Source organism: Magnolia sinica, chromosome 6, assembly GCF_029962835.1.
Source record: "Magnolia sinica isolate HGM2019 chromosome 6, MsV1, whole genome shotgun sequence".
NCBI classification, from domain to species: domain Eukaryota; kingdom Viridiplantae; phylum Streptophyta; class Magnoliopsida; order Magnoliales; family Magnoliaceae; genus Magnolia; species Magnolia sinica.
The window spans coordinates 4,389,030-4,403,091 of NC_080578.1; the positions used below are offsets into that span (position 1 = coordinate 4,389,030).

General features: G+C 40.3%; 1 protein-coding gene across 3 annotated transcripts; it reads right to left on the reverse strand.

Moving 5' to 3' along the window:
• Nucleotides 1-6,438: 6,438 nt before the first annotated feature.
• LOC131248004 (B3 domain-containing protein Os04g0386900-like) lies at nt 6,439-12,852 on the reverse strand. 3 transcript variants are annotated; one of them, XM_058248035.1, is made up of 3 exons: nt 12,447-12,852; nt 8,969-9,110; nt 6,439-6,839 (listed from the first exon to the last, which is right to left on the reverse strand). In XM_058248035.1, exons 2-3 carry the CDS (start codon nt 9,074-9,076, stop codon nt 6,543-6,545), a joined length of 405 nt encoding a protein of 134 aa, XP_058104018.1. In that variant the 5' UTR covers nt 9,077-9,110; nt 12,447-12,852; the 3' UTR covers nt 6,439-6,542. The 3 variants fall into 3 exon arrangements, with proteins under 3 accessions (XP_058104018.1, XP_058104016.1, XP_058104017.1); XM_058248033.1 differs by lacking the exon at nt 12,447-12,852 and adding an exon at nt 9,298-9,382; XM_058248034.1 differs by lacking the exon at nt 12,447-12,852 and adding an exon at nt 9,286-9,376.
• Between the last annotated feature and the right edge of the window lie 1,210 nt (nt 12,853-14,062).

Here is a 14,062-nt window from a genome sequence, read left to right on the forward strand (position 1 = left end):
CAGTATGATCATATTTTTTTTTTTCACTGGGGGAGTGTGATTGATAAGATTGTCAATGATCAGAGTTCTTCTCTTGTTCCTTCCAATAACAAGTGATTGGATGGATGGGATTACATGTTCTATTTTCTCCTTCCAATTGAAAGCGACGAACTAATGGTTAGATGGCTATAATCCTCATGGAAGAACGAGGGACTACTCTACATTTAACACTTCAACCATTCCTCTTGGATGGCTAGAATCCTCATAGAAGAGTGAGGGACTACTCCAACCCTTCAACCATTCCTCATTTCTATTCTTCTTAGAACCAGTGGGAAAAAAAATAATCCAGTACTAGTGACCTCTCCACCTTGCATATATAACATGTTTCAATGTGTCATTTGTGATTGTCAAGTTTAAGCACCCAACATGTGCATGCATGCCACCTTCAATCTCCAAGTATTAAAAAGAGTATGACACATATCGCATGTGCATATTCACGTACAGATAAATGTGCCATGGGCCAATCTTTAAGTTCTTCACAGGACTGCCATCCTTTTTGTTGGGCCCACCCGAATGGCTGTAAATTTTGTGGATCAATGAAATCCCTCTGGCTAGCGCCATTTATTTTTATTTTTTATTTTTAAAAATAAAATAAAATAAAATAAAATAAAAAAGTTCTTCACATGTACCACAATCTATTTAGTATATGTTCCCGGGTGTTTGGCAAACAAGAAGCAAAATAACTAGTAAGCAATAACATGCCATGAATTACTAGTTGTGACATAAGTTCTTCACATGTACCACAATCTATTTAGTATATGTTCCCGGGTGTTTGGCAAACAAGAAGCAAAATAACTAGTAAGCAATAACATGCCATGAATTACTAGTTGTGACATAAGTGTCCTAATCGGAGGCAATTCCCATTGTAGGAAAAAAAGAAAAGAAAAGTTGGGACGCTGGTAGAATATAGTGGATGTTGCACAAGCACTTAGAGATTACATAAAAATTGCACATGTTACGCAGAGTTGCATATCTGAGGGATTTTGTTTCCGATTTCGATTGCGATTCTTCCAAAGGCTATATATAGGGGTTTAATCGGGATCGAGGTCTATCAAGGAGCTTTTTAATTCATTCCTAAAGTTTTCAAGGGCTTGTAAGGAGAGATTTGAGGCTTGTTCGAATCAGGTATTCTCTCTCTTGTAATTTCTACTTTCTCAGTGTTTTTTGTCGTTTGGTGCCGTGATTTTTTTCCGAAAGGATTTTTCCACATTAAATTCGGAATCTTTGTGATTGAACTTGGTTGTTGCAATTGGATTACTTTGTTTGATTCATCTCTGTGTGCTTCCGCAGTCCCCCAACAGCTTATCGGTGGACACAGTGCATGGTATCATGGTAAACATCGGAGGCAGTCAGTGGCACCAGTTCAAAAAAAGATGTCCATATTAGAGGATATGATCTTTAATTAAATCTCATTTTGGTACTAGAACCACTGTACTCCAACGATTTGGACGGTTAAGCTTGAGATACATGTACTACGGGTGCTAAGTGATGCATATGAACCGTCTCCACTTTAAAACAAGCATCTCTCATTCATTAATAGTCAATCTTAACTTCTGTCATGCAGACCTGTACGTAGTGTAGGTTGAAATTAAGTCCACTACTTAGGGCGCTTTGGCTTGCGTGCATGTAGTGGTCCAGCAACAAATCAATGGTTCAACCAGCTAGACTCAATTGCTATGTACAGTTCACAACTTGTAAAGGGCATTTACAAGGAAACCTGTGAGTGGTGAAAGAGTGAAAGAGAGGAAAGTTTTGCATTCTTTGATTTTTCTTGTGTAGTAAAGAAAAAAAGCTCCATATAATATGTGTGGAGATTTTCCCAAGATCAGGTTTAGGGTTGATATAGGTGTATCACCTATTAGCACGTCGTTGTATGGTTGTGCATCATGTTGTTTCAGGCCGACATGGGCGATGCTCGGTTTTACATAAATATAGTGAGTTCATGTACAAGAGATGAGGACTTGTTCTTTCTTAATCATGCACACAACCTCACACCCACACACACCACAGTCGGTACTTAGTCCCAAGACTTTTAGTGTCGTTGAAACTCTTGTGATTCTACAACTAAGCTATGAGTCAAGACCCAGAGATGAGGAACTCTAATATATAATTGGTGTTAACTAAAATGAGATGAACTCATTTTTAAGAGTCTACCAAACAGGTCCTAAGAGGAGTTATATATTTCTTAGCTCAAAAATATGTGCAATAGAACCTTTACAATAACTCAGATGATTGGAATGTCCTCAGCTATATATTAGAAAATTGGAAGATTCAGTTATTGATATTGGGAATAAACTTCTCATCTAACAATTCATTAAATGTTTTTTCTATCCATACAAAAATAATTTACAATGAAGAGTGTGTTTGATTGCATCACCAGATATCATTGGAAGAAAATTCGATTGATTGATAATGAAATTTTATGATATGCAACATAAAGAATGAAAGAACCCAAGATAAAATTAAATACATAGGTTTCTATATCAGAAATGAAAGAAATCAGTAACATCAGCCTCTCCTTCCAATCCGATGGGGCTGCACTCACTCACGAACGGATGGTTGAGAAGCTCCGCCACCGTTGCCCTCCTCCTCCAGTCCTTCCCCAAACACTGCCTCACGAAGCTTTGAAACTCAACCGACATAGTTTCTGTCAACTCTGGCAGCTGCTCTCCGAAGCATATGGCCATCATTAAGGCGACCCAGATCCAGTCCATCATTATATGTTGCTATATATATACACGGAGGGGAAGAAGATAATGTTGCTATATTGCGTGAGTGAGGAAATAGGGGTATTAGATTAAATAATTAACAATATAATTCACTTGGGAGAATCTTGCTACATCTGCGTGAGTGAGGAAATCAGGACCGTTCAGCTTGTAGCCCTACCGTGGATGGCAAATGGGTCAAGATACATTTTGATGGTAATCCAATTGAAGGGTGTGAATTTTATTACTAAATCAACTTTAATATCTCTACTTAGTATGTGTATGTAATGTTTGACACAATGGTTATAATAAGCCCGTTGAAATATTTACTTTGCCCAAAAATGATGAAATTCCAAGTCCCGGATGGGCCATAAGCACAAGATCACATCCAAGTGACTAACCGGCGATTTTTAACCCTTGATTTACATGGATAATATTTGGACAGCACAGATCACTGTTTTAAAGTAATTATAGTGATGCAATTGATAAATTAATTATTTTGGGATATCATCAATGGGTCATGTGACCAACAGATTAATAGTCTAGTGACACATGTTATACATGCTACTTTTGTACGAATTTTAGATATAATCTAAACTTTCACTTTGAATTTGAAATCCCCTCAAACCCCCGAATCCAAGGTGCCAAACGACCCTAAAGCTCCAAGGTCTAAGATCGTGGATAACCCACCATGCTTTTACCATTGTATAATCTTTCAATTTGAACGTTCACACTAATGGGATCATGATTTATTTTTATTTTTTTCAGAAACAACCAATCAGTTGGCCCATGTATATACTCTCCTGACATGGAACAAGTGAGGCAGGGGTAACAACTTAGTGGGTGAGATCCTGAGTGTAGGGCCCACAATGCATGTGTCATGTATCCATGTAGTCCATCTGTTTTGCTGGATCATTTTAGGTCAGGTCCAAATCTCAGGTGGACCAAATAGTAGGGATTGAATTCCCACCCCGCAATTTGTGTTTTCCCTTCATCCGGGGTTCTACGTGACCTTACCAACAGTTTGGATGGCAAATAAGGATTACAGAGGGCCCTTAGAAGTTTTTAATGGTGGGCATTCAATCACCACTGTTTTCCTGTGGTGTGGTCCACCTGAGATTTTGATCTGCCTTATTTTTGGTACCATGTCCTAAAACGATCCGGCAGCACGGATGGATAGTTTGGATATACAACATATACAGCCAGGCAGCCCCACGGTCAGGCCCATCACGCCTCCCTCACCTAATCTGCACCCTAGAAGGCCCTGGTAATTACTAGCATGAGAGGGTAGGACGCGGATCATGTGGTGTTGCTAACACCACCCTAGTGGTGGTGTGTTGATGTATTGGCCCTTTGGGGTCCAACGTAATGTATGTGTTTTATATCCACTCCGTCCACCCTCACATATTTGATGTTATTTCTTTCCAAATCAACATGCATGACATATCTGTGACATTGTCAAGACTGTCGCCTACAATGCATTGCATGCTAACATCACATGCAATGGGTGGACAAATGTCAACATGTTGCATGTGTATAACATCTGAGCTGTCCAAAAGTTGAAACACACCACTTGTGTGATTTTACTTGGGATTCGTTTTTGCGGTTCCTTAATAGAGGTGGTGTTTGCTGAGATCACGAAAGGAATCTATTATTCGCGTTCCGATGTCAATATGGATGTTTAACAATGTCACGGAAACAAGAGCTCGTATTGATGAGATCAAGCTTTAAATTGTAAATCTACGGGTTTCCGAAATGTTATGTTAGAGCTAGATTCTCAAATCGTTGTGGACCATGTTATAAAGGAAACTTTGAATCTACCGTGGAAGATTTGGTACATTTTAAGAGAATTAAAACAGAAATTGGAAGCCATCTCCTATACGATATCACATATCTCAAGAGAAATCAATTCGGTCACAGATAGTCTTTTCAGAATTGTCAATAGAAGCTTCCAAAATTAATGCGGGGAGAGTTGACTCTATATCAAGCGGGCCTAACAAAAATATCTGGGTGAAGAGTAGATTTCAAGCTCCGTAAACAATCGTTGTTAGGAGATGGAAAATATACCCATCTATGCATAGATGGAAGCAGAGCCTATGGCTTTTATCGTCTACCAGGAAGCTATAAATGTGTGTGTGGTGCTGGAAGCAGAGCCTAGGGTCAGGCTGCTGGCTGACAAGTGAAGCAGGTGATCAGTGGCCATCTCATATGTGGCGTATTGGTAGCTGAGGTTGATATGGATTTTCAAGTCAAATGGTCTTGCCGATCATGTGCAAGTGATCAGTGGCCATCTCATATGCAGTTAGCAGTATAGGCAAGCAGGAGGATGTGCAGTTGTTCGTTGTTTATAGTTAATGCAGGGAAGTTCTCTTTTCGGTTCGACCGGTGTCCCTGTCAGTTCGACCAAATTAGGCGTGGGATTCATGGAGATCACGTTGTCTACTTTTGCACATTTTCAGTTTGACCGAAGATTTGTGAGTTGGTATGTTTCGGTTCGACCGAAGATCCCACGGTCCATACGACGGAACACGTGTGAGTATGACTAATACGGGTTTTATTTCTAATTGTGTACGGGAGTATAAATACTCTCCTAGTTACGATTAGGGTTAGCATGTTGAGGGCTTAGCACAATTACTAAAGGGTTTTGATTCGTGCCATGGTTTTTTCCCGCAATAATTTTTTCATGTAAAATCCCAGACGACGTTCTCTGTGTTTTCTTAAATTTTTCTTTCTTTATTGCATGTTTGATTTGATCTGAAGTTGCTTCTACACCCAATGGCTGCCTCGAATAAATTTTATTTTATTTTTTGGGTAGGGTAGGAGGGTGGTTAGGAAGTGTGGAGTTTGCTGGAAATCCAATATACCCATTAATGTTGATCAAGGGTCGGCCTGGGCAATCCATTGGTGGGGCTGCTTTACCCAGTGGGTGCTGCAAATCTCTAGGAGCAAATGTACTTCCATGGAAGGGCCATGGGCTGCTTTACCCAGTGGGTGCTGCAAATCTCTAGGAGCAAATGTACTTCCATGGAAGGGCCATGCTGCGAGCCTGAATTCGGAAGCCCTGGTATACAAAATCCCATGTAATCCAAAAGTAGTTATCCCATGTAATCCAAAAGTAGTTATGCATAGTATACTTACAAAGGTTTGAATTTGATTACTTAATATCTTTAATTAGTATGTGTATGTAATGTTTCGCACAATGATTGTAATAAGCCCGTTGAAATATATACTATGCCTGAAAATGATGAAATTCCTAGTCTCAAATGAGCCACAAACATAAGATCACATCTGAGTGACTAGCCAGTGATTTTTAACCATTGATTTACATGGACAATATTTGGACAGCACAAATCATTGTATTAAAGTATTTGTTGTGATGCAATTGATAATCTAATTATTTTGGGATATCATCAGTGGGTCATGTACCCAATAGATTAATAGTCTGGTGGCACAAATGTTGCACATGCAACTTTTGGAAGGATTTTAGATATAATCAAGCTTTCACCTTGGATTTCAAACCCCCTCTTTGAGGGGGATTTGAAACCCCCTCAAATCCCCTCAAACCCCCCAAATCCATGGTTCATACCATATGAAGTGCCAAATGGCCTGAGTTTTTGTCCGGAATCTGAGGATTGTTTTCACCAAGATAGAAAGATTAGATCTCACATGCATTTTCAATGTTGGCACATGTGAATAGGCAATATATACATATACATACATATATATGGTAGCCATTGTAGTTAGAATTCTGTTAATACACATCCAATTCACTCAAAAATCTAACAGCAGACTCTTATGTTAGTCAATTACAATGGGTGTAGCCGAGCTACACCCATCTGGGTCCCCAACAGCAGTTGGGATCCTTCCCTTGAGAATCTGCACCCTAAACTCCAACTTCTTACTGTCCATGAGTTCGAAAACCAGAGCATCCCCAACCTCCAGATTGTTTCCAGTTGCGAATTTTTTCCAGCTGATATCAAACCGGTTAAACGATCGGTCTCCATAGTAAAGCATCTCCCAGCTCTTGCCTCGGCAGTTGAGAATTGCAGGAACAACAGCTGACGGAAGCAAATGATGGAACTTTCGTGGGAGCATCTGTGACAAAACCAAAAAACAATCACAAACATGGATACCTATAGATGTAGTAACATTTGCAGGAACAAGTTGACTGCACCGCAAGACTCGTTACATAATCAATAATAGTTTTCAAATGAAAAGATGGCCAACTGGGGCAAGACCTGCAACAACAATTGGGTGGTCCACCAGATCAATGGGTGTCACAACCATTGTTCTAAAATTTGCTGACTCAACTCAAAAATCAGCCGAGTCGACTCCACACGCTACTGGGAACGACTCGGCCTCAAATCAAAGAGACTCATCTGGTCAACCAAGTTATCGAGTCACTCGCCCTATGAAGGACGGGGTTTATTAAAAGGAAATGACGAGCGAGAATCAAACCCCCGACCCCTCCCAAGCTTTGCAGCAATCCTAACCAGCAAGGCATGTTTGTCATTGTTGCTTAACACTCCGTTTTGTATTTGCTTTATACTTCTGCTTTTTTACTTATGCTATGTATAACTGTTTCAAATATGGGTTTTGCCTACGTCTCCCCAAACCTTCTAAATGACCCACAAGGTGACCTATCATTAGTAAGCCATGGTGCAAGAATCACAATCGGATGATGTGAACCCTTTGAATGAGGTCAAATGGTTATGATCGTTTGTTGTTTATGAGATATAAATCACATGGCTATGATCATCAAATGAAAGTGTTACTTTAGAATCATAAGAAATACAAATTGAGACCTATCTAATAGATGTTTGAAGATGATGATTGGACCTATTTTGTTTCTCCAATCAATCTTCATTGTCCATTTTCATGCTATTGATTGGAAGCTTAGGATCACCCTATGGATTTTGCTACCATATATCATCAAATCTCCAACCTTCCTGTATTTACACTTGAAATAAACTTAAAATAAGGGTTTCAAACTTTCAATGGCCCAAACATTTCCACTTTTCCCAGTTTCTTAGGTAACAATTGGCAATTTTTTCCTTCCTAAACTCTTCATTCATTTTGAAAGGGCATGGCCCACCTGATCATGAGCAGACAAGCCTCACTTTTGTTTATGGACGTCATCATGTCAGGAGCCTCCTTATGCACCACTCAGATCTCCCACACACTTTGCCAGCAGGGTGTTTGTGCTGCCTGTAGAGCTGCTCGTGCAGCTAGGAAACCTATCCAAAAGAATGTCAAATTCTAGTTGATAGCATTCTCCCAACGGACATTCTCTTACTCAAGACCAAGAGTGATAATGGTTTTCTGACTCGGCAACTCTGACTGAACTGTCTGATTCAGAGTCAAGTCAGGGGGTGACTCATCCAAGTTGGCCGAGTCAGGGATATTAGGGGGGTGACTCATGGTACCAAACAGGATAGGACTCATCATATAAGTGATGCTGACACTGATTTCATGTACTCCTAAAGTTTTTTATGGTTAAGATTTTGGAGTGGGATCCATTAGGTGAAAAAATTACATAACCTGACTAAGACATGAGAAAACCATGCTTTGTTGAGGAATTATTATAGCAAAAAAAAAAAAACAGATTTCACTCAACCAAGCAACAGTACACGTAAGTTCACCTGTGATCTAGAGTGTTCATCTTATGGGACCCATCACTGATGGTCCATGCCACGGTATCTCCCTCATCAGATGACTCTATCTGATTGTGGACTGTTAAAAAAAGTTACAGCAGACGGTCCACATTCAATTCAAGAGGTCCAACCATCATGCAGCTATGATAATCTCAAGGGGAACATTTACAATGTGACCATCCAATATGGGCCCCACTAGACAAACGTTCTGGATTGCTGAAAGGAGCTCTAACTACTACGGTTGCCGCCATCGTCATTGCTCCAGTTCATTTGGTGCTACTAAGACACCAATCTGAACCCAGCTTGTTCAGTCTCCTTAAATGCCTACTCCAAATTAGAACTAGTACGAGTCGACTAGATTCGCTTAGTGGTAGACTCACAAGAGTTTCAACACTAAGGTCATGGTTTCAAGTACCCATTGTGGTGTGTGTGGGTGTGAGGGTTCGTGTGTAAAAAAAAATAATAAATAAAAATAATAAATAATAAAATAATAAGAAGGAAGAAGAAGAAGAAGGATGAAATGACAAGGCACTTGCCACTAATATCTACAAAAGGATAAAGAACGATTACCATCTGATATGGCGATTTGATATGTGACTGTGAAATAATGCACGAAAAGTATGGGTTTCCCGTGAGCGCCACGATTTCTTCCTGCCCCAAAAGTGTGGTAGAATCCATTGAAATCAGGCTGCATGTATAGCTACAATCAGATCTGCACAACAGTTCCCAAATAGAACGTTAATGGGCCATGGAAGATTCATGGGTTATGTTGTCTTTCAATCAATCCTCTACCAAAAAAAGTGTTGTTCATCAAGACATCAAAGCTAATAACTAATTAGCTAAGGCTGACTGATCGTGTAGCTTTAACGAATCAGAACAAAACCCACCAACATATGTACCATTGCTAATCTTCTTTCGAGCCTGTTTTCTTTCCGAGAAATTCCACAATGTTCTCCAGCAGATGGATCTTCCTGGAAACTATGGCCAAAAGCATCAGGTAAATTTGAAAATCATCAAAGTGCAGCAAGAAAATTCTCATCCAGCAGTTAATACCATAAGTGACCATGGAATGCATCACGTTTCCGCTAATAAAATTCATGCTGTCAGAATAGTAGAAAATAAAATAATCATTCTAAGTTCGTTGGAGAAATTGTTTAGAGGGGTTCTGAAGCATCTATTTCATCCAATCTCTTTGCGTTTCTTAAAAAATGAGTTTTCTTAGCACGTCACATAACATGTTTTTGTGTGTGTGTGTTTTTCTTTTTCTTTTTCAATTAGCTTCCTGTTCCAAGAGACCCACTGCATCTGTTCACTTATAATTGCAAAAGCATCAGTTTTGTAACCATATTCTTGCATTGAAATACAACTGTGCAGACTGTGGTGTCGTGTGACATCCAAGTAAATGAGGTAACAACTGTGAAATGAAAATAACTAAATCTGGTGGACTCCAAACAGGTAATGAATTGCACACCATTTAAGGAAGAAGGAATATATTTTTTGAATTTAAACTCCGTGTCTAATATTAACATTTGGCAATTAGAAAATCACTTGCCATGTTGATTTGATGCTTGTATGAACTTCCAAAAATGCTAGAATCTGATATCTTCAAATGTTCAAAGAGCATCCATGGGAACCAAAGAAAACCATCTGAGAGCATCCCCCACCAGTGACTTCTAGAAGTAATCAAGGAGAGCAAGATGAGGCTTTGGTCGCCAACAACATTATACTTGTTTGAATTCCAAATGTAGAGTAACAACAGGATGACAGTGAAGTCCCAAATTCTGGTGCCTTTTCTTTTTCCATTTTTGAATGATAACTTAATTTTATTAAAAGAAGAGAACGACACAGGAGTGAACAACATCCAAAGAGATGAGATGATGAGAGACAATTCATCCATAATGAAGGATACATCCGCACCCTCACTTCCATCAAAAATAAAAAGATTGCATCCTATGAAAGCTTTAAGACCCTAAGCTCATCCGAAGATCGTCCGTCTTGAAAATCAGGCAGACCAAACTAACCAGGTGGGCAACACATGTACGCTGAGTCTAGACCATCGGCTGTCCATTGATCCCAACACTATGGCCCACCTGGTCAGTGGACCAGCTTTATTTTTGTGCCAGGTGATTTTCATGGTGGACCCTACCAGTTCCATGGTACGGATGTCCTACACGAGTGGCATGTTGGCATGAAAGATGGAGCCGCATGACAAGTTAGCAATGGTGGCTGTGGCTAATTAGTTACAAAAATAAAAGAGAATTTGATACTAAAAAATAAAATTAAAAAATAAAAACTTAATATAGGATTTACATTCTGGTACCTTTTCTAAAATGTTTTCAATAAGCTACCCGATTAATTTAAGTAATTATCATTATAGCACCTAATGAGCAAAGGGGTTCTGCAATTGGGGTGGGCCCCACCATGATGTTTATGTGAAACCCACCCCAACCATGAAGTGCATCACCTGATGTTAGGTCAGGGACCAAAAATCAGCCGCATTAGTGACTCAACTGGACCACGTGATTGGAAACAATGTACGGCCCATGCTCCCCTTCCAAACTGATTCCCTTCGTCTGGTCCACCTGAATCATAGTTGGGCCTTATTTTGGGTCCCAGGCCTAAATTTTGGTGTTAAATCTATGATTGGAGTGAATCTAGTGTAATCGTCACAGTTGGCCCCGTAAAAATCAAGGGTCGACGTCTCTCCCAACTATTTCCTTTGGCGTGGCCCACATGAATGATATATCAGGCTGATTTTATTTTATTTTTAGGCCCTTGGCCTGATATGGTATTACTTACACATTTGATGGTCAAAGTGGATCTCACATACTCATCACAATGGACCCCGCCAAAAAATCAAGGGTGGGCCTCTCATAAAATTCCTTTAATATGCAAGCGGACATCTGGGAACAGTTGGGAGAGGGCTGCCACCCTTGATTTTTTAAGGGGCCCACAGTGATGTGTATGTGAAATCCACTCCCACGATTAGATGGGTAATCCTACATTAGGCCAAGGCAAAAAAATAAGGCAGACATATGATTAAGGTGGCCACACCAAATAAACATATGGGAGAAAGGCATCCATCCTTGATTTATGGGAGACAGGCACCCACCCTTGATTTTTACATGGCCCGCCATGATGATTATGTGAAATGAACTCCAACCATTAGATTCCACATCAAAATTTAGGCTTGAGGCCAAAAAATCAGGCCCATATGTGATTCAGGTGGGCCACACCAAGGGAAACAGTTTGGAGGGTGAGTGTTGCCCTGTACACTGTTTTCAATCAAGTGGTCCACCTGAATCACCAATGGGGCTGAATTTTGGGCCCTGGGTGAAGTACCTAGTGGTCGGACTCGGCTTCAAAGGATCCATAACTGTGCTGCGCACCGTAATGTATGTCTTATATCCACACCGTCCATCTGTGTTGCCAGATCATTTTAGGATATCGACCGAAAAATGCTGGAGATCCAAAAATCAGGTGGATCATACCATAGGAAACAGTGGTGATTGAGCTCACAAAAGTTTTGGATCAAGCTGATATTTGTTTGGTCCTTTCATCCATCTTTCTGACCTTATCAACAGGTTGGATGGAAAATAAACATTCCAGTGACCCCCAATAAATTATTAATGGTGAGCATTCAATCACCACCGTTTCATGTGGTGTGGTCCACCTGAGCTTTGGATCTGCTGCATTTTTGGGCGCACACACTAAATTATCTGGCAACAGCGTGAATATAAGTCACATACATCACGGTGCGCTCCACAGTCAGGGATCCAACGTCCAGTGGATTTTACATAAACATCACTGTGTGGCCTACCCGATCCACCGACCCCAACTTCCGTTAAGGAATCTAACAGAAGGTACTCTACTCATAATTACTTAAATTAATGGGGTAGCTTAAATGAAACCCACTTTGACAAAAGAATGGGAATGTAAATTCAGTTTGTTTTTTTTTTCAATTCCCAAAATAAAAATAAAGAAAAAGGAAGCAGGAAAGAAACCCAAGGAAAAGCAGCAGCAGCTGTATAAGGTTAGAAAATCGTACCAGAATACATTCCAACAGACGCTTAGCAGAACGGGCAGCAGAACGGGCGGGACTCTCTCTCTCTCTCTCTCTCTCTCTCAACCTTGGCGTCACCAAAAGTGTCTAGCTACCATATGATATTCGATCCGCATCTTTCCACGCTCCAGGGCGTTCTCGATCTGACAATGGGGCCCACCATTCGGTAATCCAGACCATTGGTCTTTTGTGTCCCCCCGTAGATACTGGTTTCTCAACTTATCGCCTCCGGATAAATGGTTAAGAACAGACTTGAACATTGACCCTCGTTAATTCCGAAAAACAAAAGTCAGAAGATTGATCACTTCGATTTTCCAGTCTTTGGGGCTTATGTGATAACGGAGGGAATCAACAGATCAACGGTCTGGATTACCAATTGGTGATCCCACTAATTGAAAACTCGCTGCATACTGACTAAAGGAATCCGTCTGGATCACATATATATAATTAAATTTCCAGTAGAGGGGCGAGGTTGCTCTTCACCGCCCGTTTTTTAATTGAATTGTCTCATCCACCGTAGAATGAGCAGGTCAATCCAGAGAGCTCAGATAGCATGGCCCACCAAGAGTCACCCTGGTCGGCGGATGTCAGTTGGACTATTGAAAGTTAAATGGATATTCAGGATGAGTTGCAGTCCAAGATCAATGAACATAAAAAGGACGGTGCAGATAGCTTGTACATGCATCCACGTATACTGTGGGTGAGGCACCACATACACATATTTAAGGAATGCAAGTGATTTAGCCACTCATCCATGCTCATCAATGATCTCACTAATTGCAGAGATTATTCTAATTGAACGGTCTCATATTCAATAAGAGCAATTGAGAATTGATAAAAAATGAACCTGCTTGGATATAAACTAATATAAATTGAGCTCTCTTTTTTAATAAAATGCTCCCAATGATAGTCATATGTGCCATTGCTGGTCTTATAACTGCCCGAGTGAATGCAACGGTCCATCGTCAAATACCTTGCTTGTCTCAGCAAGGTTACGTACATCTACCAAGCATCATATGCTACATGTGCCATTGTTCAACTTTTAGTAACCGACATTTCGATGTTCCATTGAGTTACCCTCATCTTTAAATGCCCTCCATGTACTACTATATTATCTGTGCCACGTGCCACATGACCATTATCCATTTTAAGCATTTCACATGAATGACACATCACATGTAATGTGTGCCACCCATCACATGCAAGTGCCCCGCATGTGCCACAATCCAAAGAAACATACACATGTCAATATGTCACATGTGTGATATGTATAACCACTCATCGTCCAGTGTATCAATTGTCAAGTACACCAATTTGCCACATTTGTCACCATTCATCTTTAAGAACTCCACGTGAGCTACACATGTTAACATGCCACATGTAGCACTCCATGCAAGTCACACATGTCAACATGCCACATGTGCGACATATGCCATCATCGATCCACAAGCATCACACAAATGCTTGTCCCACATGTGAAAGTGTCACGAGTGACAGTGTTACCTGTGCCACATTCCATCTTCGGTGTACACATGTCATCTTCCATCTACGATTGAAAATTTCATGAAAAAATTCTTCTTACGAACTTCAAAAACCAAGGA